Here is a 20,333-nt window from a genome sequence, read left to right as displayed (position 1 = left end):
TGAGATTGAGATTCAGATTGAAGAAAAATGAAATGTCATATGCGATGGAAGATGCAAGAAAGTGCAGCCGTGAAAGAGATCCGAGATGCAAAAGTCGAATTTTATAAGATGATAGCATCATCGACAGAATTTCCCGAGGCGGGAAAAGAGCGTTGTGTTCGCGAGATGTGGTTGGTGGTGGGAGTTCTGGGAGGAGATGTTGGACTTGGGACATGTTAGGGTGGGGGTTTGTGAACTGGGGAGGGGGAGGGGGAGGGGGAGGGGGAGGGGGAGGGGGAGGGGGAGGGGGAGAGAAATGAGAATTAAAGAACTTACTTTTCCATTTCCTCATCCTCGGTATTCGGATCACTGCTATTCGTCTCGGTATCTGAATCTGATATAACAATCACAGTTTCTTTTTGCGTAACCATCCCATTTTGCGATCTGGGAAGCTGTGCAAGATGTGCGTGACGATGTGTAGACACAGGAGCAGAAACAGAATCTCTCATCAACTCATCGAACGCCTCGTCATCATCCACCTCACTATCACTATCATATTCGAATTCTTCTTTTCGCTTTCTCTCCTCGGTCACTCGAGTTCTCTCCATCATCATCATCCTCTCTTTTCTCCTCTCGTTTTCGCGTTCTTTTTTCTCGACTTCGCTGCTTTCGTCTTCGGCTTCTTCATTTCTATCCCGGATTTCTTCACCGCAGGAATCGACTCCCGTTTCGTGGAGGATGGAATCAGATTCGATATCTTTCCAGCTGGGTGCTTTGCGCCAAGAAGGTAGCATGCCCATTGGTCGTCCTAGGGTAGGTCTTTGAAATCGGAATAGATCTTTAGGATGGCTTTCTGGGAGGGGTTCATAGCGATCGTCCCATTCGATACCGGTTTTAGATTTGAATATATTTTTAAAATCGAGGAAGGCGTCGGCAAATATTTTAGCTGTGGGGAGGAAACGGGAGATTAGTTTGAGGTGTGAAGTGGGAAAAGGCGAGGAGTGAATGGGGGAAGAAAGACTCACGACGACAATCTTCTCGAAGATAAGAGGGACTTTGGTAGGTAGTTGTTAGTTTTGCTCCAGCCATATAGGTATGTGGTTGAGCATTGGATTCGAAGAGATAGACCGTATATTTCTGATTTTTATTTTTGCCATGCAAAAGAACACGGGTGAGAACGACTTTGTATTCGAAATTCGTCTGATCGACATAAACATGATGAAGTCCTATTTTCATATTAGATGATTCTTCCTCGAACCCCAAGCTCCAAATATCAAACTTCAAACGAAGTAAGAATATTGGAGCATAAAAAGATAGGATATACATTGGGGGGAAACACATACGATCATCACATAATTCCTTGCTCGCTTTCACATTCTCCTCGAATCTCTGTCGATACTTGATCTTCTGGTCTTCAGTATGATGTAAACGACGGATTACACGACCAAGTGTATATCCCGTCACGACGAGTTTCTTTTTCTTATTAGTTTTCAAGGTCAAACAATCGACTAGCCAATCGATGACAACTATATGGCATCGTTTCCCCATAGCCATTGCTTTGCGGACTATAACACACACTCTGTATCAGCAAATCTCCTCAATGAGACAAACACAGATACAAACATGAAAGATGTGAAGATTAAAACATACCCTGAGTCCCCTTCTTCTTATACTCCTTGATAGTCACAATCAAATGCGTCGTATATTCATCCACTTCCCTTGCATAATCGCCCCCATGAACAGTAATCCATTTACTGATTTTCTCATAGTTCCATTGAGATTCGGCGTTGGGACCGGGATGCTCAGCGATGAAGTCGCCTGCGAGTGACATGTTGCAGCCACTGAATATGGGTTTCAGCGCACCGTTGCTGTAAGAATTTTTGTTGCGTTTGGGTTTGGGGGGTGTAGGAAGAGAGGGTCTGTGGGATTTGGATTTGGATTTGGAGGAGCTTTTGTGTGTAGGGGCTTTGATGCGTGGCATGATTGTGGTTGTTGATGAGACGTGAGGCGTGAGATGGTCTAGAGGGTGTTAGCTATATTATGCGAGATGTGGTAGCATAACTCGAGAGGAAAGATAAATAGCAATTGCGAATAAATCGACAATGAGGTTTCCCATCTATGAAGCTGACAAATGACGATAGTATGCTCAGTAAAGAAGCAGACTAGACATAGTCCAAGACCTAAGCCAGAAACACAATGCTATATAAATATAACACAATGTCACGACCACAGAATGAAGGACTCCAACATCACGATGAAGTCTGGATCCATACTTCACTGAGTCAAAATATCTCGCTTAACGCAAAATGACAAATTATGCCCCAAAATCAAACACGATGAATCGAAAATCATAACGGATGAAAGACAAAAACATAGAGCAGATACTAAGCCACGGAAGTAGTTCGAAGGGTGAATCTATGAAGAGATAATTGAATAGAAAAGAAACAACACGAAATAACAACTTACGAAGATATTGGCTCTTGAAATCCGGGAATCCGTAGCTCTCAATAAGATGGTTCAGCTGACGATAAAGAGAAGTTGTGAGTCTAATGATTTGATATCCGAAAGACTTCAAGTTTCAGACAAGGAATTAGAGAGGAGGTTGAAGTCTGGAAAGAAAGCAGAAGGAATGTTGATGTCAGATAACTTAAGTAAGTAATAATGAGATCAACGCGATCGAGAAAGCAATGTAAAGAATATGGGTCACAAAATGGTAGTGTGAAAAGAAGTAAGTATTCGGTAGTAACTTTGGAACTGTTGAGAAATTGATATCGAAGTGGGGTAGGACAAAAGGTATTGAATATATGTCGAGACTAGAGAGGTAGTTGCGACTGTGGATGGGAAAATTGTTTCGTTCGAACACTAGTAGGGACGAGATTGTTTCTTAACGATTGAGGGATAATTGAGAGGTGTAGAAAATAAAAGTAGTCCACCTCTCAAGTTTCAAATGTAGTAGTCATTGTAAGTAGCTAATTGTACTAGTAGTAGGTCGAAGTCATTAGTGGAAGTGAATTTCCATGTCAGATATACTCAAATTTTGAAAGTGAAAATGTTTTCGGCCGAGGCGAGGATAAAAAGGGGGCAACCGATGCTCATGCGAAATGTCACGAAAGAAGCTGATGCAAGTCCAAGTAATCAACATTTCGACCAAGAAAATAGAAAATTTCTCAATTAATAGATCGTGTATCGCAATTGCACATTTCGAAGAATGATCCAGAAGATTTCAACTGATTAATCGACTTTTCATAAGAACGAGTCATTAGTCATTATTTACCATAAAAGTTCATTCAGGATACTCAGCCATGTCTATCTGACGCTCTTAGCTGCCTTGATGAAAGCTTTGATCTTCTCGATACTCTGAGCACCATCTTCTTCTACGCCACTACTGACATCGACACCAATTACCCGATCACCAACATCCCCCGCTGATAGCACAGCCTCTGCTACGTTCTCAGGATTTAATCCACCAGCAAGAATGACTCTGAGACCTTGATCTTTGCTCAAAGTAGCTTTGACTTCCGTTATATCTAATTTTTGTCCAGAGCCACCTGATGCGGAGTCTAGTAGGGGAATGGTATGATAGCCTCTTCTCCCAAGACCAACCTGACCAGGTTTGAAGCTTCGAATAACAGGAACTGGTATTAAGTTTGCCCATTCCAATGGCTCATCGCCGTGTAGCTGTACTATATCCAAATAATATGCCTTTTGCAACTCTAGAACCTCTTCTAGAGTTTGATTTTGGAAGACACCAACCAATAAAGGACGATGACTTGAGATATTGGAGGCTGCATTGCTGAAGAAATCTGATGCTTGGTTGCTCACCCGATCACTAAGAACTGTTCCTGTCGTTTGTTGAGCTTGATGAACAGCTTTCGAAATAGCGATTGCATCTTTGTATGGAACATGTCGACCTCTACCGGGAACGAGAATCATTCCGATTAAATCCGCACCAGCTTTGATAGCTTCAGTTGCAATCTCAGCACTTCTTGTTCCGCAAATTTTTACAAGTAAACTACCACTTGCGGATTTTGCTTGAGTAGTTGAACCACCGAGTAATTCTCGAATGAAGAGAGCTGTATCTTTGGCTCGCATAAGCGCTTCACCCACAAGAACGGCACCTACGCCATTCTTTTGGTAGGCTTCTACATCCTTGGGGCCGGAGATACCACTGAGAGCACACACAATGGTTTCTTTCGGAACTTGACTGAGAAGACGACTTGTAGTATCTAAGTCTACCTCAAAACTGGTTAGATTTCGGTTGTTTACACCGATAGCTTTTGCACCAAGGTTGACGGCTATAGTCATTTCTTCTGATGTATTGACTTCCACCAAAGGCTCCATTCCAAGCGACACGGAATAATGATATAAACGGGTTAAGGTTTCTTCATCAAGCATCTTGACAATGAGTAAAACCGTATCGGCACCAGCTAATCTAGCTTCTAGAATTTGATATTCTTCGAAGATAAATTCTTTTCGTAGAACAGCAGGTCGATTTGGCATGCCTTCAAGAGCCTGCCTTACAGCTCGCAAGTCATCAATGCTTCCCTTAAACCACTCTGGCTCTGTTAAAACCGAAATCACGCTTGCACCAGCCAGGGCATATGTTCTAGCTTGAGCTGGAGCGCATGTTGATAACGAGATCACGCCTTTCGAAGGGGATGCTCGTTTGATCTCAGCCATGAGCGACAATGGAAATGGAGACTTGCGAAGACGTTGGACAAAGGGGACAAGAGGTGGCGCAATATCGAGTTCATAGGTGGCCTGGAGATCGGAGGGTCGTTGGGAGGGAATTTCTTTTTGTGCGGAAACTGCGGCTTTGCGGTGCGCGAAGATCTTGTCCAGTATGTTCTCCTTTTTGGCACCTGTGGAACCAGATTTGGACGCTTGCGCAGTGCTGCTTGAATCCTCTTTTTGCAAACGCTCATTTTCCGCCCAAGTGCCACCTCGCATCTTCAAAAAGTTCTTGAGCATTACCCGACCTTCAGCAGTCAAAATACTCTCAGGATGGTATTGTACACCTTCTAGAACATATTCTTTGTGTCGAACGCCCATTATCACACCCTTCCCCCCATCAACACCGGCCTCGATCCAGGATGATACTTCGAGACATTCCGGTATGGTTGAATGTGTGCCAGCAAGTGAGTGGTATCGTGTTACTGGTAAGTCTTGTGGTAGACTGGCATAGACTCCTTTTGAATCGTGCCGCAATGGAGATGTTTTTCCATGTAAGATTTCTCCGGCAAATACAACCTCTCCTCCATATACGTCCAATATGCACTGCCTGGGTATTTGTTTAGTAATGTCCTACCCAATCAGCTCCTCAATACTCACTGTCCCATGCAGACTCCAAACACAGGTATCTTGCCTGCGAAATATTTGATAGCATCTCTACTAACACCAGAATCGGTCTTCGGATGCCCTGGACCAGGACTTATAACCAATTGAGTAGGTTTGAGCGCAATGAGTTCTTCAACACTAAGTTCATTGTTTCGGTATACGGTTACAGTCGCTCCTTCGAGGACAAAATATTGGTAGATGTTCCAAGAGAACGAGTCGAAGTTGTCGATCAGGATAACATTTGAAGCAGATGCTAGTGGGGGAGCTGGCTCTGGCTGGTGCGGAGAATAATCGATTAACTCTGCAGAAGGCATTCTGAGTCTTCTTTATCGTTTGGAAAATTAATATGTTGTAGAATAGAAGAAGCTTTGGAATTGACAGTCTATCTTTTTAGATCAAAGAGAGAGGAGAAGATTCTAAGATGTATTTCCTTTGAGATTCTAGATGTCCACGAGTGAGTCAAAGATCAAAGGTCCCTCCTTTTTTTGGGTGGATGATTAATGGATTGAGTGATGGATGGTGGGGAGCAGGTGCTGAATTGCTAGGATAACAAACCCTGCAAAATAAAAAAAAGCTTCACCTGAAAGAATGGTTACGGGACGGTGCGTGGGTGCTCATAATAATTTATCTAGCGAATGAAGAAGGTTGACCGCGACAAGGCGGACAAGGCGCGTCAACCAAAACTTTCTTGACGATTTATTGATTGTTTGATATCGAATTTTCTCATAACAAGAAACCATTCCACCACTGTATGAAAATTTGACCTCTCTCATGCTTTATGCTTCGGACAACACTTCACCACAAATCTTGGCTCATTGAGCTTGGGTAGGTAGTAGATATGGTACCAATTCCAGAGGCTAGCTATTTCCCTGAGCTGGGTAGATGTCTGAAGGGAGAAGACATATTGATGTAGGTTTAGTATTCATGATATCGATCCCAATTGACATTCTACTAATCTCTTTCAATAGCTCTTGGGAGACGGCATTCTTTGCCCTTTTAGATATCGAAGAGAATGGAGCCCAAACTACACTTGAGAAGTTCTTTAAAGATCCCAAAGTACTATCTTTACTTTCCAATCCTGTCACTGCCTTTCCAGAACCTACCAGCGAGACGAAAGGAGCATTTGAATCAAAAAATGCTCCAATAAATGCCGACCATTCTTCCGCAGATTATGACGTTAGCAAGGTGTCTGAGGATGCACTATGGTTGAGTGGAATGGTCAAAATCGACGAGGTTACCGCCCTAAGAATCGTTGTGCAAGAACATCAATCGCGAGCATATGCGCAACTTTTGGGGAAACTTTCAGAAGAAGAATTGATCAGTCTCCAAGATGCCTTTGGCAACAAAAAATCCACGAATTTGCTCTCCGCTGGATCTTTCATTGGCACACAAGCAGAGGTTGCGCCATCAGAGGAAGAAAGTCAGAGAAATCGACGTATGCGAATGCTCAGCATTTACCTATCAGAACGACGCTTTTTCTGGAAATGCCTCACATTGATAATTCAGCGACCCAGACTTTCACCCACACCGATTACTCCTCTAGACGACTGGTACGAGGGTCTGCATATAGAAGTGTTAGGCAACTGGAAAAGTTCGGGCGCATCTCAGAATCGTATGGTGGAACTGGTGAAATCTATTGATGCAGGACTTACAAAATTATTTGATGCGAAAAGTGAAGGTAGCGGGTGGTCCTTGGAGGGTGACGGGCGAGATGAACTTGAGCTTGAGTGGGCAAGCAACCAGATCATTGAGGCAACCCACATGATGGAGACTATATTTTATTACATATTCTCTTCTGATACAGCGCTTGATATCTCTCACTCAGACCTGGTGCTTGAATGGTTTGATTTTATTAGCAAGTTTAAGTTCTTGGACGAGATGGGAATGGTATGTTTGTGATTCGTACTCTCTTACATGCTCTTTACTAACCAAACACCACAGCTTCACCCAACTCTTCAAGCTGTTGCTCTACCCTTACAGACTATTAGCGCCACCATAACATTTGCTATACTTAACGTCGATAGTTGTCTAATATTTCTCGAGAGGCCATCGAAAGATTTAGCACCTGCTGATTTGGCCGAGGGTCCGAATAAGCCATGGCTATTAAACCAAACTGCAATTATTAAACTTCACCAAATACTCACGGAGGCAGCGTCCGCGAACTACATAACGGCTGGCCCTGCTGTCCTTACCTGGAGTGTTATTTTAAAACATATCAAAGTTCGTGTCGATCTTCGAGAGAAACTTCAGCGCCGACGACACGAGGGTCTCAGCGATAATGATGAATATAACGATGAATCATTGCCGATTGGGTCGGAGCCTATACTTGCCCCCGATGCCTATGAAGGAGTACTTACAACTATCAAAGTCACGGACGAACTTGTCGACTATCTAGCTTTGAGCGCTGTAAACGACTGTCGTGTTTTTGAAGTACTAGCAAACATTTCACGGACGCTTGGTGACACTTATGATGCAGCTTTTATGCCTCAACTTGGTTCAAGCTTGAGAATCGCAATATTAGAGCTCATGAAAGCAAGTGCGCCTGATGTTGGTTACAATGCCCAAACACTGCAAACTGTGGTTTCTGTCATGGATGGGGGACAGCAATATTGGGATTTCGTTGATCTACGAAATGTTGAAAGCGAGTTTGAGCCAATATCATATTTTGTCACTGACGTAGGATTGGTTCGCGAGTTTTGGCAAAATGCTAGTATGCGCTATCCTTGGGAAGCCCCCCCTTTTCAAACCCTTGTTCGCTCTTTGGCATATCTGCATGACGCTGATGGAGGAGTCCACGAGTCTATCTTTCCATTATTAGACTCTCGACCAACCTTTACATACCTATTACCACATCAATACGCCGATTATGAGACAGTTCAAGAGGAGCATAACAATAATTCTATTCAACTGACTAGAGGGCTTTCTATGTTTGAGCCTCGAGGGCGTGGTATCAGCAGAAGACTTTTGATAGAAAATGGAAACCAGGAACAGGCTTTAGTACTGGCAGCAGCTAGCGGCGATCTAAAAATTCCAGCTGGAACGCCTGGTGTTGTGATAGTCGAGAATGACCCAAAAGTAGTTCACCTCACCCACCATTATCGCGGTATGAGGTATTTCGGGAAATTACTAGAAACATATCTAGTTGCGGGCGAAGAATACGACGCTACTACCGGCATGGGAGCGGACTCTGAGACTGTTGCTGACATCATTGGAACATTTGCGACGGGTCTTCTAGCCTTATCTAGGTCAGACAAAGAGGCAGAGCAAATTCAAAATGATGCTACCGAATTTTTCCAGGTTGCAAGTTCGGCGTTGAATCGGAATAGAGACATTACTCTAGTTATATCTGCTATCTTTGAACAAGAATTGCAAAGGCAATCGAGCGAATCTAGTTCTGACGCCTCCCTCGATATCTTAATCAGCTGCATACAATATCTACATGCATTACTTTTGTTTTCGCCTGGAAGAGTGTGGCCTCTTATTGGTCGTAGTGGACTTCTATCTGATGGCCGTGGTGGTAGCGGTAAACTTGCTAGTATCGTTGGCAGGGTTGAAGTTATATCGGGGAGGTACTCATTCCTCGTATCATGCACTCGACTCTTTGAGGCACTGGTCAATGACTTCGCAGTAAATGCTATCGCGAGAAACCGCAAAGTAACTATGGCTCCGGCTCGATTTAGCGAAGTCGAGGAACATAATGTTCGCGTTGCTGATAAAGTTCTCTCTGAAGTTCTTCTTCATTTTACTCTATACCTGACGGAGGTACTAGAAAGCTCGTACACCTGGCAGTTTGAGCAACTCAGCGATCAACTCCAACTTACAAAGACCATCATGTCTTCTTTCGAGAAAATGCTTACATATTCTTTCGGGATCCAGGGTGATCCAGAAGAACTGCCACAGTTGGACTCTCGCTCAAAGTCAGATCTGGGTAGAGATTCGAAAGATCATCAAGATCCTGCTCTTCCAATCATGAGTGCTTTGAGCCCAGCTGCCATGCACATTGTTGATAGCTATCTGTCCAAGTCTTCTGGCCCCATGAGATTTGGACCAATTCTTCGCACCTTATTCTATGGCTTCAATACCCGTTCTACCACAATGTATACAAATAGATCACTATTAGTAGCCGGGGGCGTGAAAGCAGCACTGAAATTCTCCAGGCAACTTCTTCGAATAAGTGCATTGTTAGAGAAGCCATCACATCTAGAGACACAGCTATTCACTGCTGCACCACTAATCGCACGACTATATGCTGTGAACGATAGCTATCGTACTCCCGTCATAAAATTGTTCGAGGCGATGATAGTCAGCGCTTCGAGTAGTACCTCAGAACCACCTTCCCTCCTCGGTTATCTTGGTGCGAAGACTTCGAAGAATTTCCTTAATGTCGTGTCAGATTTGGATACACCTTTGAATAGAGATGAAAATATTGGGTCGATTTGGCATTTTCTGTCGATGATAATGAGCAGTCGACAACAATGGTTCGCGAATTATGTTCTCACAGGCAAAACGCCGAGAGACGCATTAAAAAAGAAAAAACCCGATGTTGCCAAATCTTCATCCCCAAAACCTCTTCTTCTTACAGCGCTTGACAACCTTTCACAAATCGGAGACATTCCGGATTCAGAAGCTTTGATGATGTTAGAATTCGTTTCATTGGCACAGAATTTCTGGCCTTGGACTATGCACGAGTTAGAATCTAGCACAGGCTTCATCAATTATCTCTCAAATTACATCAGCACCCTGAAACCTATTCAAGTCTCTTCTAGGAGCGAGCCAGCAATTAAGGCTTGCTATCGTACTCGAATTGCGGCTTACATTGCCGAGATTCTTGCAATGCATCTTTTCCATTCTAGACAAACTGGCAAACCGTCAATTGCCAAAGACCTCATGCCCAAGCTGAGTTATTACTACGAGAATGCAGGGGGGCTCCCTACCTACAATGCATCTCTGCATGGCAACCTCAAGAAAAACTTCGATGTCAAGTATGCTAGAACTAGTCTTCAGAGTTTCAAGAAGACGGATCTAGAGGATCGCAAATTCGGCGAGAACTATTTTTACGATCTACAACTACTTGACCAAATGCTCCGTTCTGATGTAGCTTGGACGGGACGTAGAAATGATGGTTATAAATTCGAGCTTGCAAGTGCTAACATCAACTTGTCTTTGGTTGATGCTCAAGTGGTAAGTAAGCAATGCTCAAATTTTGAGGTTAAATCTAACAATCGTAGGCTCTATTGAACGCTTGGAAAATTCTTGCCGTTGAATTGACTAGCAATATAACTAAGGAATCTGAACATCAGGAGACCCTTGTCGAAGCTGCTCTTAGGTGCCTTGCCTCAAACGCACAAAGTCCGCAAACAGAAAAGATCTTTTCACGATTACTTCAAACACGTGCAGACTTTGCGCTTGTTGCCTGCCAACGGTTGATAGAAGCGAATTCAAGGTGCCCTAAGATGAAGAACCTTCTTAAAATAGTATGGGAGACAGTCCGGACCTTGGATAAAAGCTTTGCGATGGCAATTGCAACAGGAGATGGTCCATATTATAGACTACTTCTCAAAATTTTATTCTTGGCTTTGCGAGTCCATTCTGAAGATAATAACGTCGGAGAGATTGACCCCAGGGTTTCCACACGAAAACAACAATTGGAATCAGAATCGACAGCAGATATCTATATGATTGTCGATGTTATAGAACGCGTAGTTGCTGGCGGCTTAGATGATCTTGCTCATATCATTCACGACAATCATGAAGAGTCATCTCCAGAAGATATCGCGCTCATCACAGGGCTTTTGCAAGCCTGTCTTCGGATACCAGGCATTGAGTTCCATCACTCGCAGATTGTGACCATCATGGCTAATTGCAAGACCCCTCGTATTGCTACTACACTCTTCTCCTGGTCTGACCAAATTGCGATAAATGGTGATCCTATCTATGGTGAACTGAGCATTATTTTCCTCTTGGAACTTTCAAGTATGCCAACCATGGCCGAACAGCTAGCTGTCGATGGCGTTCTCGGCCAGGTCAGCTCCGCAAGCATAACCACTTATCTGCGTCGTGGAAATGTATCTCCATTCGCTGACGGCGCCGGCATCCAACGTTGCTACAACATCTGGGTCCGCGGCATTCTTCCTTTAATCCTCAATCTTCTCCATTCAGTTGGTGCCTCTATCGCCACAGAAGTCGCAATCTTTCTAAACCAATTTCCACATCTCCTTGCTCAATCGGCAGCTGCATTTGATGCACCCGAATCCTCACGCACTACTTCGATATCAGCCCCAAAACATCTTTGTTTGTCTACAGCTTCCGAAGTTCACTCGCTAGCCCTTATCGTCTATATTTTGAATGGGTTTAGAGAACAATTACAGGGAATCCAGGTGGTACCGGAAGTGGATTGGGACTTGGGCGCAGTGGCAGAGAATGTTGAATTTTGGTTAGGAAGTCGAGCGGTCTTGAGAGAGAGGATAGTGCCGATGGGTGATAAGGATTTGGAGTGGAGGGGAAAGAAAATAGAGGCTGGGAAGGCAGGGGCAATGGGATGTTTGGATCGATTGGAGGAGAAGGTGGTATTTGAGATGATGGGAATCAGGGATGTGATTAGTGGGGGTGATCCATGAGTGGAATGGGAGGGACGGGATGTGAATATGTATGAGAGTGGCGTTATTTCTATTTTGGAGAGACAAACTGAATACTAGAACATGGAAAACTAATTTATTTTTGTATCAATGAGAAGAATGATCAGAATATTTCGTCTACAGATTGACAGTCTTTTGCATCGTAGAATGATCTTCGTTAGGAGTTCATGAGAAATTGTCCGATTGATTTAAGGGGAGAATTCCAAGTTTTTATCCTTCATGTTATATCCACACATTATCTTTTATAGACAATAAGTTTCTCATCAATTTTCATTCCCACCATCCATAATGCAGGCATTCATATTCATATCGATATTTTCCTTCAACATCGACCCATCCTCAAATGTCTATCGTACAACCCCATTTTTTCATTCCCCCTTCCCACTCTCTACTATATCGCCGAACCAGAAGAATCGATTTACCTTGACCCAGGAGGAGGTTGACTCATCATCTGCGCTTGTTGTTCTTGGAATCTCTGACCGATACGCTCACTTCCAGCCATGAATTTTTGCACGCAGCGGGAGACGCAACCGGTTTCGCGGGCGATGAGGGATTTGGTGGAGAAGTCGTCGACACAGGAGTCGAAGCAGTGGGTTACAAGGTTGGAGAACATCTGTGGATGGTGGTGGGGTCGTTAGTTGGAGGATTTTGGGATGGAGATGAGGGGTGAGGGGGAGTGCGAGATGTTGGGAAGAGAGGATCTGGAACTCTCCAAATATGCTGCTGCGAAACTTATTGGCTGAGCGCTACCCAATCGCCATTTCGACAATGCTGCGAGTTCTTGCATTTCTCATGGATAGAGTGTGAATAGTAAGAGTGAGAAAGTATGGCTGCTGTAATGTAGGTTCCAAAACATTATTGTGATTCGTATAAGTGACGGGATGTTAATGAGAGCTGTGAAGATTGTCTAGCGGGCCAGCGGATTAAAGATGCTCGGTCGAAAGGTACCGGCAAGCTGCTCTTCGAGATTGAGAGAGAAATTCCAATTGTAGCATGCTCGATACAAGTCCAATTGGAACTCGAACTTTTTGTTCCACTGGCTGGGTGGGCTGCGCAGGATGATAAAGTGCGACGCGGGGTATGATGAACAATCCTCGTATTGTCTCTGCTGCATTTCCCCCGCTTGGAATATTTGGAAGGTTTCGTATTCGACCATATGGAAGTGAAAATACATAGAAGATATTAACTTACGCCCATGAATTCCTTCATTTGCTTTCTTTCCATACGGCTTTGGAATTCTCTTTGCTCTGAGGGGGTGAGTCTATTTGATCATAGTTAGTAAATTGGATTGGGAGAGTTTTTGAAGAGCCGAATTGCTCTATTACTCACCCTTCCATGATGATGATTTGAAATATATGTGAGAGAGATTGAGAAGTTTGACAGATTTATTGAGATGTTTAAATTTATTGGAAAGACTTGTCAAGGCTGATGGATGAGGCTGATAAACTCTTCTGTATATGTTCTTTGGAAGCTATCCAAATTGAAAGGCTTTTAGCAAGGTAAATAGTTAGAGCTCTGTTCATTGGGTCGGTTAATGTCGGAGTTTGATAACTTTTATCCGAAGTTGATGGTGGCCCCTGCACGAATTCCCTTGTTGATCCATAGCATAGCATACTAGAGAGACTACCGGTACCTAGGTAGTAGCTTTTTTGATCTGATCTTACAATTTCCTTTCTTTACTTATTGACATTCGAATGCTAACTATATTTACTCATTCTTTTCGAAAGAAAAAAAAAGGTACAACAAGCAGACAAAGCATGTTACACTTGTTAGTCAATTGATAAAGGTGTACAAGAACTGTACTTTTGCCATGTCCTCCTCTCTCTTTATACATTTCATGAAGATCTTTTGGTGAGAAACTAGAAGCAGGTCACTATACCTAAACAATCACCAAGTCATTTCGCATTGCATCCTAAATTGATGCATGAGAGTACAATGCAAAAGGACCAAGCAACTGAAGCGATGGGGGAACCATGGGGGTAATGACTACAGGTACCTAGGCCGGTAGGGTTTGTTTTCATTCAATGACTTATTAAGGTACTGACTTCAATACTGCCCCGCCTGAAAGAAGAAGAGCAAAAAAGTTTATTCATAGATAGATGCATACAGACAGGAACTGATACAGGAACTCCTATATGTTTCTTGTATTAAGGGTTCATCTATCTTCTCCAATCGTCTTGTTTTCGTTGCCCTGGCTATGAATGGAAGTGTACAAGAGGATTGGACTGGGTACATACCTAGGTGGTGGTGATATTAATGATGTTTTGCCAGCTCACGTATTCCCGTTCTTTATAGGTATCTGAAGAGTGTACCACCAGGTCAGTGATCAAATATTTCATCTAATTATAGATGGATGTACTCACTGGCCATGACCCTCTCTCTCTATAAGACCTCCAGCCAAAAAAAGTCCAGATCTTTGTTCGCTACTAATCCTGTCTCTCAAAACAGGGTGAGTAATTGGTAGATCAATCAGGACCTACTTTTCTGCAAAAAGCTGTAATTCATTAACATGATAGTATGATGAAACTTCAAAGCAACTACCTGCCTCAGTATTCATGAAAATGGTACGGCAGTTGGAGTTGGCTTTGACTCGCGATTCTTGAACTTGGGATTCCCTCGTATAAATTATAAATTTCAAACTTTCCACAACATTGGAAACTTTATTAAACAAATAAACAAGCAATGTGAAAGTCTGACGTTGTCTTCAATCTTGTACTGTCCTCTAATTTTCCATGGGTCAGCAGGGCAGAGTTTGAGTGAAAGCTTGCAATACCACTACTGTACCACTATTTACACAACTAGACCATAGACCATACAATGTACTTAGATTTCAATGTACCGTACTGCACCTCTTAGCGTCACTCTCCACTCGTTAAGTTTCTACTGTCCGAACTCTTTCACTTCAAATCAACCACCACCTCTACTGTTCCTTGATATTTTCAACCATTATCAGCACCTCTACGCAATTATCGTCTCACAACAACTTGATTGTTTTGCTAACAACCAGATCCTTCAAGCTCGACTTTAATTCCTCTTGCTTTTGCAGAGTCCCAAGATCTACGTTACCAACTACACTTGCTCGAGAGACCTGGTCGCGTCGCAAATAGAAATAAGCCCCTCCAGCAACACAATCCCCACAAACAATCACTGTACCCACATCAACAATACCTATCATTGCTGTCGCATGCACCTTCATTCTCAATTACGACCGACCAGAACTTAATCAGAAGACTTCCTCTATCCTCTTGACCCATCCGAATCAACAATATAGATATTTCCACTTCGTGCGAAAAGTGAATTCTGCTGCCTGTGTCTCCCCCCCAGACTTGCTGGGCCTCGAGGTCCTTTGCGACATCAATTATCGCTGGAGCTACCTTTCGTATATTGTCTAGACGATCAGCACATCTGATCGAACAACTCCAGTATGCTGTCTGATCACTCAAATTCTTCGACTACACAACAGCCCTTTTCGAGCCCCCAGCCTGCCCCCATACAACAAGCCGCATCACCCCCAACGAAGCAGAGTTTGAAGAGCTGGTGGAAGACATTTCGACCTCCTGCTAGGACTCAGGAGCCCAGTACTGGTAAAGACCCCCCAAAGTTTCTTTTGTTGAAGGCCCAGAAACAGAGTGAGGATCTGGGCCATTCTCTCTATGCCAAATTTGTTTCCAATCTGCCGAGAAATTTGGATCCTGTATTCAAGGAGAATCCAATGGACAACAATACATCAATAGTAGACGGTATTCCAGAGTTTGCGACAGATATAATACCAGAAGCAGACGAATTAGCGACAAAGACACAATCAAGCACAACAACTTTCACAGGGCACGCACAGTCTCTTCACGAGTATAAGTCTAGGAGTCTTCTCTGGCCGTCATCTTCCAGTTTAGTGTCTGGAAAACATATTTTGATGGACAATTCTCAGCTCAATTCCAACTATGAAACCAGACACCCCCAGTCAACAAGTGGCATGAAACGAAGAAAGAGAAGTTCTTTCAGCAAAAAACTATCCAAGGATATAGCAGCTAAGCAGCGTTCCAAAATCCGTGTTCAAAACAATCATAGCCATTATATAAAGCAGCAAAGCACCAAGTCTCTAAGCAGAAGTCAACAATTGCTAAACTTCTGTCGTTATCATCACATAAAATTCAGCTTGTTAAAATTGGTAACAATGATAAAATCAAAACTGACAAAAGAAACTTCAGAATCCCAACCAACAGGTATATTTGGTGTACCTTTGCGACAGAGTATCGCATATGCAAATGTCGCTATCTCCCTCGTCGATGCCCAAGGACAAAGCTACATATATGGTTATGTACCAATAGTGGTTGCAAAGTGTGGAGTTTATTTGAAAGAGAAAGGTATGTTTCTTGAATGAATGTGTTATTTTGATGTCTGGCTGACAACTATCCGAACAGCAACCAATGTTGAGGGAATCTTCCGGCTCAGTGGCTCGGAAAAGCGCATTAAAGAATTAAAAACAATTTTTGATTCTCCTGATCGTTATGGAAAAGGCCTTGATTGGGCTGGATACACAGTTCATGATGCGGCAAACGTGTTACGAAGATATCTTAATTTACTACCAGAACCAATCGTCCCGCTTGATTTATATTCGCGATTTAGAGAACCTTTAAGAGGCCATACTATGGCAGCAGTTGGCGACAGTGATGGTAGCCCCCAATTTTCTGACAATTTTGACGTTAATAAGGCCATCATTACTTATCAGCAACTGATCACCGAATTACCTCCATTGAATCGTCAGCTATTACTATACATCCTCGATCTCCTAGCAGTTTTTGCCTCAAAATCGGATGAGAATAGAATGACAGCAGTCAACCTCGCAGCCATCTTCCAGCCTGGTATGCTTTCACACCCGGAACATGACATGGCACCTGCAGAATATCGTCTAAGTCAAGACGTACTAATTTTCTTGATTGAAAATCAAGATCATTTCCTAATTGGGATGAGAGGTACAGCAGCGGATGAGCAGACATTAAATGAGGTGGAACACGGTACTCCCCCCCCAGGGACTCCCACTACGCCTGGTAGATCGAAGACCGCAATCGGAAGATCCGCCTCAAATGCTAGCGCTGGAGCCGATAGTGTGCGCAAGTTCGGTGGCATTCGACGTAATGTGTCTGTCTCGTCCCGTCATTCGCGACAGTCAAATGGTGCACCGAGCCCGGCAAGTCCAGCTTATGGTATTGCACTTACTTCTTCATCCAGCGGTGGTGTTCATAGAAGCAATACTGTACCTTCAAAGAAATCTCCTGGATTGCCATCATCTCGAATGAATAAAAATTCTGGCCCACCCTCACCATCTCCAGTTGGCCTAATTGCCAATCGTTCAAACGGACCTCGGGGTCTTTCACCTGCGCTTCCTCCATCTCCTGGTCATCTATCGCCGTCTCCAGCTTTAGCACTCAATACGACGACCGAACCAAGTCTCGCTGATTCAGGCCATACTGTAACCAGCCAGGAGCGCCTGATTCCTGAATCAAGTGAGCGCTCTCCCGAGGTCTCTACTCCATCTAGGATCGTCTCGAACCTATTTCAGCGATCACCTACGGAAAGTACCGATAGACGACAACCTAATAAGCTAAGAAAAAAACGTGTTCCGGGAAGCTCAAATCTTAGCGCTCAGAGCTCGACGAATTCTTTGAATGGTCGATCATCTTCAATCTCCCCGGGCCTCCATGCATCTCGCGGTAACTCGGATCATGCAGAGCATCCTCATCTGGAACATTTGTCGACATTGAACCCGATATTGTCTAATACTCAAGCTACACCTCCCGCTACAGAAACCCCGCGTGCTGAACAACCTCCTCATTTTACACCTATGCGACCAGAGGATCCTCATCACCCATCTGATAGAACCTTGCGACCGGTCATATCACCTGTATCTTCCTTACATTCTCACTCATCTTTCAATGATCAATCGGATCTTGATCACGGAGAAGACCCTGCTCTCGCCGAGGCAAGGGACAAACGTTCAATGTGGCGTCTTTCGCGGCGCAGGGATGACTCCAACACATTGGGCGCTACATTGAGCCCAAACAAAAACGGGTCAGATAGTGGTGCTGGTGCGAGCTCAAGTTCTGTAGGCAGCTCAGGCAGACCCCGAAAGAGTTTCACTGGTGATACTGTGCCTGTCGGCCCTGACTCAGGCTTACCCCACGCTCAAATCATGTCCAGCAATGATAGTGGATCTGTCGCGCCCGAGGAGAGAAGAGGACCCTTAGGGTGGATCAAAAGCAAGATGCGAGAGAAGCGAGATGAGAGCCGGGAGAAGGATGCTGAGCGAGAACGTAATAAAAGTCCACCCGGCGATCGTCCATCTAACATCAGTTCTTCGGCCCTAGCCCCGCGAGGTAAGAGCATAGACGTCAATAGAGGAGAAGAATCTGAGCGTAACGGGAGAGAGCATAACTTACCTCATTAATAATTCAGCGAGATGGCGAGATGGTTATCAGGTTATTTTCAGCATTTCAGAGCACATTTCATTTACTCGGAGTCTAATCTACGACAGCTCTAATGGGCTCGCTGTCTATTGGTTATAAAGATCGGTGCCCCCGATCATGACGTGTCTTTCTCACCCGATTTCTGTTACATGCGTGCATTTGTCCCTTTTTGTTTGCGCTTCTCCGGAAACCCATCTTAATAAAAATGATAGGGATTTTCCGTGAATCATGGCTGTGGTTGGAGATGTTAAATTTGAGGATTGGGGTTTATTTTGAGTGCATTGCCTCGTGGAATTAGGGATTTATCATTTGTCGTCGAAATTTTCACCCTTCCACGTTCTATATAGAAGGATGGTATAAAGAAGAAAAGAGGAAGGGTATAAATGGGTGGATTGTGACAATCACGAATTCGACGATCTGATGAATTACTGGTACTGGCAAAGGAGTTTATTTTTTCTTGAATGCTTTTACGAAAACCAAAAACGAATCAGATCTTCAATCTTCTGGGCTTTAAGGGAGCAGGGCATGTCCTTATGAGGTCATTAGGATGCGACGATAACATGAATCCATAAGGATAGGCTTGATACGACACTTATGATTGGGATGGGTCGGATGAAGGTTTGGCTGGGTTTGGGAACGAATGGATAGGGTATTATGAATATAACGGGAATGGGGAAATGATGGATAGAGACTTTAAAGTTCCTACCTTTTTTGTGTGATAGGTTTGACCGTTTGGTGGTGGTGAGGAGAGATAAAGAAAGTGGATGTTGAGAAGTTCAAGATGGGACGAAATGTTCAATTCTTTTGTATGTATTTTGAAGTAATTGTGAACGAGTAAATGAAAGAAAGGGACTTTTATATATGTGATGGTTTAACTTTTGAGGGGCTGAATGGAGATGAGAATGAGATAGATAGTCTACCTGAGCTTGCGGACAGAATCGTCATGGGAGATACTTATAAGTTAGGTAGCATGCTCTCGAGGGCTAAGATTCAGCCCGTAAATCAACCGGCACTCCATGGTGATTCTAGCCCATTGCCGAACGTAATTCCATTCATGGCGAACGTAGAAATTCTATTTAGGGTCCGAAGAATAATGATCGAATGACGAATAGCTAGCTATGCTATTGCATTAGTGTTGTGGGAAAGGTGAAAGCGGTGTGGCTTGATGGTGGATGGGTGGATGGGTGGATGGAAGGGAAGAAGAAGGATGGAAGGATGGGAGGGGGTAGGGGGTAGAGAAGTTTGGAGTGAGACATTTATTCGAATTTGGGATTTGGGATTTGGGGTTTGAGGATGGGATGGGAGTGGTGAGGTGAAATGGGAGAGGTGACAGGAGATGAGAGGTAGATGGATGGAGGAGATGGCTTGCGTGGAGTGGTGTATAGTGTATCGTGAGTGGTAGTGTGTATTGTCTTGTGGCGGATTGTGTGTGATTTTCTGGGGAGGGTTGAATATGGTCTTGAGTATTGAATGTTGGGGAGAAGGGAAGAGAAAAGGTAGAGAGAGAAGGTGGAGGATTGCGATTGGAGGGTTAGATGTACTCGATATATATCGTGAGTATGTATAACATAGTTTAACACCGAGTGGCCTATATCACTGAATAGCCCACTTCAAATACATACAAAATTCATCTATATATAACTATATACTTTCTTTATTTATTAATAGAATTTTTTGAAAATTGAATATATAAAATTTAATTATAATAATATTATAAAAATCTAATCTTTTTTTGAAAATTCAAATTAATATAAAAATTATTATTAAAATAGATTTTTTGTAATAAAAATCATAATATTTTCAATTTTTTATTGAATATAATAAAAATATTTATAAAAAAAAATAGATTTTTAAGAAATTGAATTTTTATTATTATTTTATATTCTTTTATTTTTCAAAAATAATAATTAATTATTAAAAT

General features: G+C 43.2%; 5 protein-coding genes across 5 annotated transcripts; 2 read left to right on the top strand and 3 right to left on the bottom strand.

Annotated features, from left to right (window-relative positions):
* Positions 1-101: 101 nt before the first annotated feature.
* On the bottom strand, positions 102-1,960 carry EAE97_005836 (uncharacterized protein; the record flags this gene model as incomplete). The annotated part of the gene is made up of 5 exons (XM_038876349.1): positions 102-204; positions 316-925; positions 1,005-1,205; positions 1,323-1,544; positions 1,630-1,960. 5 exons carry the CDS (start codon positions 1,958-1,960, stop codon positions 102-104), a joined length of 1,467 nt encoding a protein of 488 aa, XP_038732825.1.
* A 1,109-nt stretch (positions 1,961-3,069) lies between these two features.
* Positions 3,070-5,796, bottom strand: EAE97_005835 (uncharacterized protein). The gene is made up of 2 exons (XM_038876348.1): positions 5,311-5,796; positions 3,070-5,260 (listed from the first exon to the last, which is right to left on the bottom strand). Exons 1-2 carry the CDS (start codon positions 5,628-5,630, stop codon positions 3,286-3,288), a joined length of 2,295 nt encoding a protein of 764 aa, XP_038732824.1. The 5' UTR covers positions 5,631-5,796; the 3' UTR covers positions 3,070-3,285.
* A 358-nt stretch (positions 5,797-6,154) lies between these two features.
* On the top strand, positions 6,155-11,933 carry EAE97_005834 (uncharacterized protein; the record flags this gene model as incomplete). Its single annotated transcript, XM_038876347.1, has 4 exons — positions 6,155-6,225; positions 6,285-7,203; positions 7,258-10,497; positions 10,545-11,933. The coding sequence occupies 4 exons, from the start codon at positions 6,155-6,157 to the stop codon at positions 11,931-11,933; spliced, it is 5,619 nt and encodes a 1,872-aa protein (XP_038732823.1).
* A 436-nt stretch (positions 11,934-12,369) lies between these two features.
* On the bottom strand, positions 12,370-13,288 carry EAE97_005833 (uncharacterized protein; the record flags this gene model as incomplete). The annotated part of the gene is made up of 3 exons (XM_038876346.1): positions 12,370-12,564; positions 13,143-13,212; positions 13,281-13,288. 3 exons carry the CDS (start codon positions 13,286-13,288, stop codon positions 12,370-12,372), a joined length of 273 nt encoding a protein of 90 aa, XP_038732822.1.
* A 2,087-nt stretch (positions 13,289-15,375) lies between these two features.
* On the top strand, positions 15,376-20,053 carry EAE97_005832 (uncharacterized protein; the record flags this gene model as incomplete). The annotated part of the gene is made up of 2 exons (XM_038876345.1): positions 15,376-16,312; positions 16,370-20,053. The coding sequence occupies 2 exons, from the start codon at positions 15,376-15,378 to the stop codon at positions 18,391-18,393; spliced, it is 2,961 nt and encodes a 986-aa protein (XP_038732821.1). The 3' UTR covers positions 18,394-20,053.
* Positions 20,054-20,333: the final 280 nt, after the last annotated feature.

This window comes from Botrytis byssoidea, assembly GCF_014898295.1.
Source record: "Botrytis byssoidea strain MUCL 94 chromosome Unknown BBYS_010, whole genome shotgun sequence".
NCBI classification, from domain to species: domain Eukaryota; kingdom Fungi; phylum Ascomycota; class Leotiomycetes; order Helotiales; family Sclerotiniaceae; genus Botrytis; species Botrytis byssoidea.
The sequence above is the reverse complement of the archived record's forward strand: the minus strand, read 5'-3'. Positions and strand labels throughout refer to the sequence as shown.

Coding starts and splice junctions, on each gene's coding strand:
- EAE97_005835 (XM_038876348.1), bottom strand. CDS start 5,630: ATGCCTTCTGCAGAGTTAATCGATTATTCTCCGCACCAGCCAGAGCCA. Junction 5,261..5,310: donor TTTGGAGTCTGCATGGGACA/GTGAGTATTGAG, acceptor ACAAATACCCAG/GCAGTGCATATTGGACGTAT.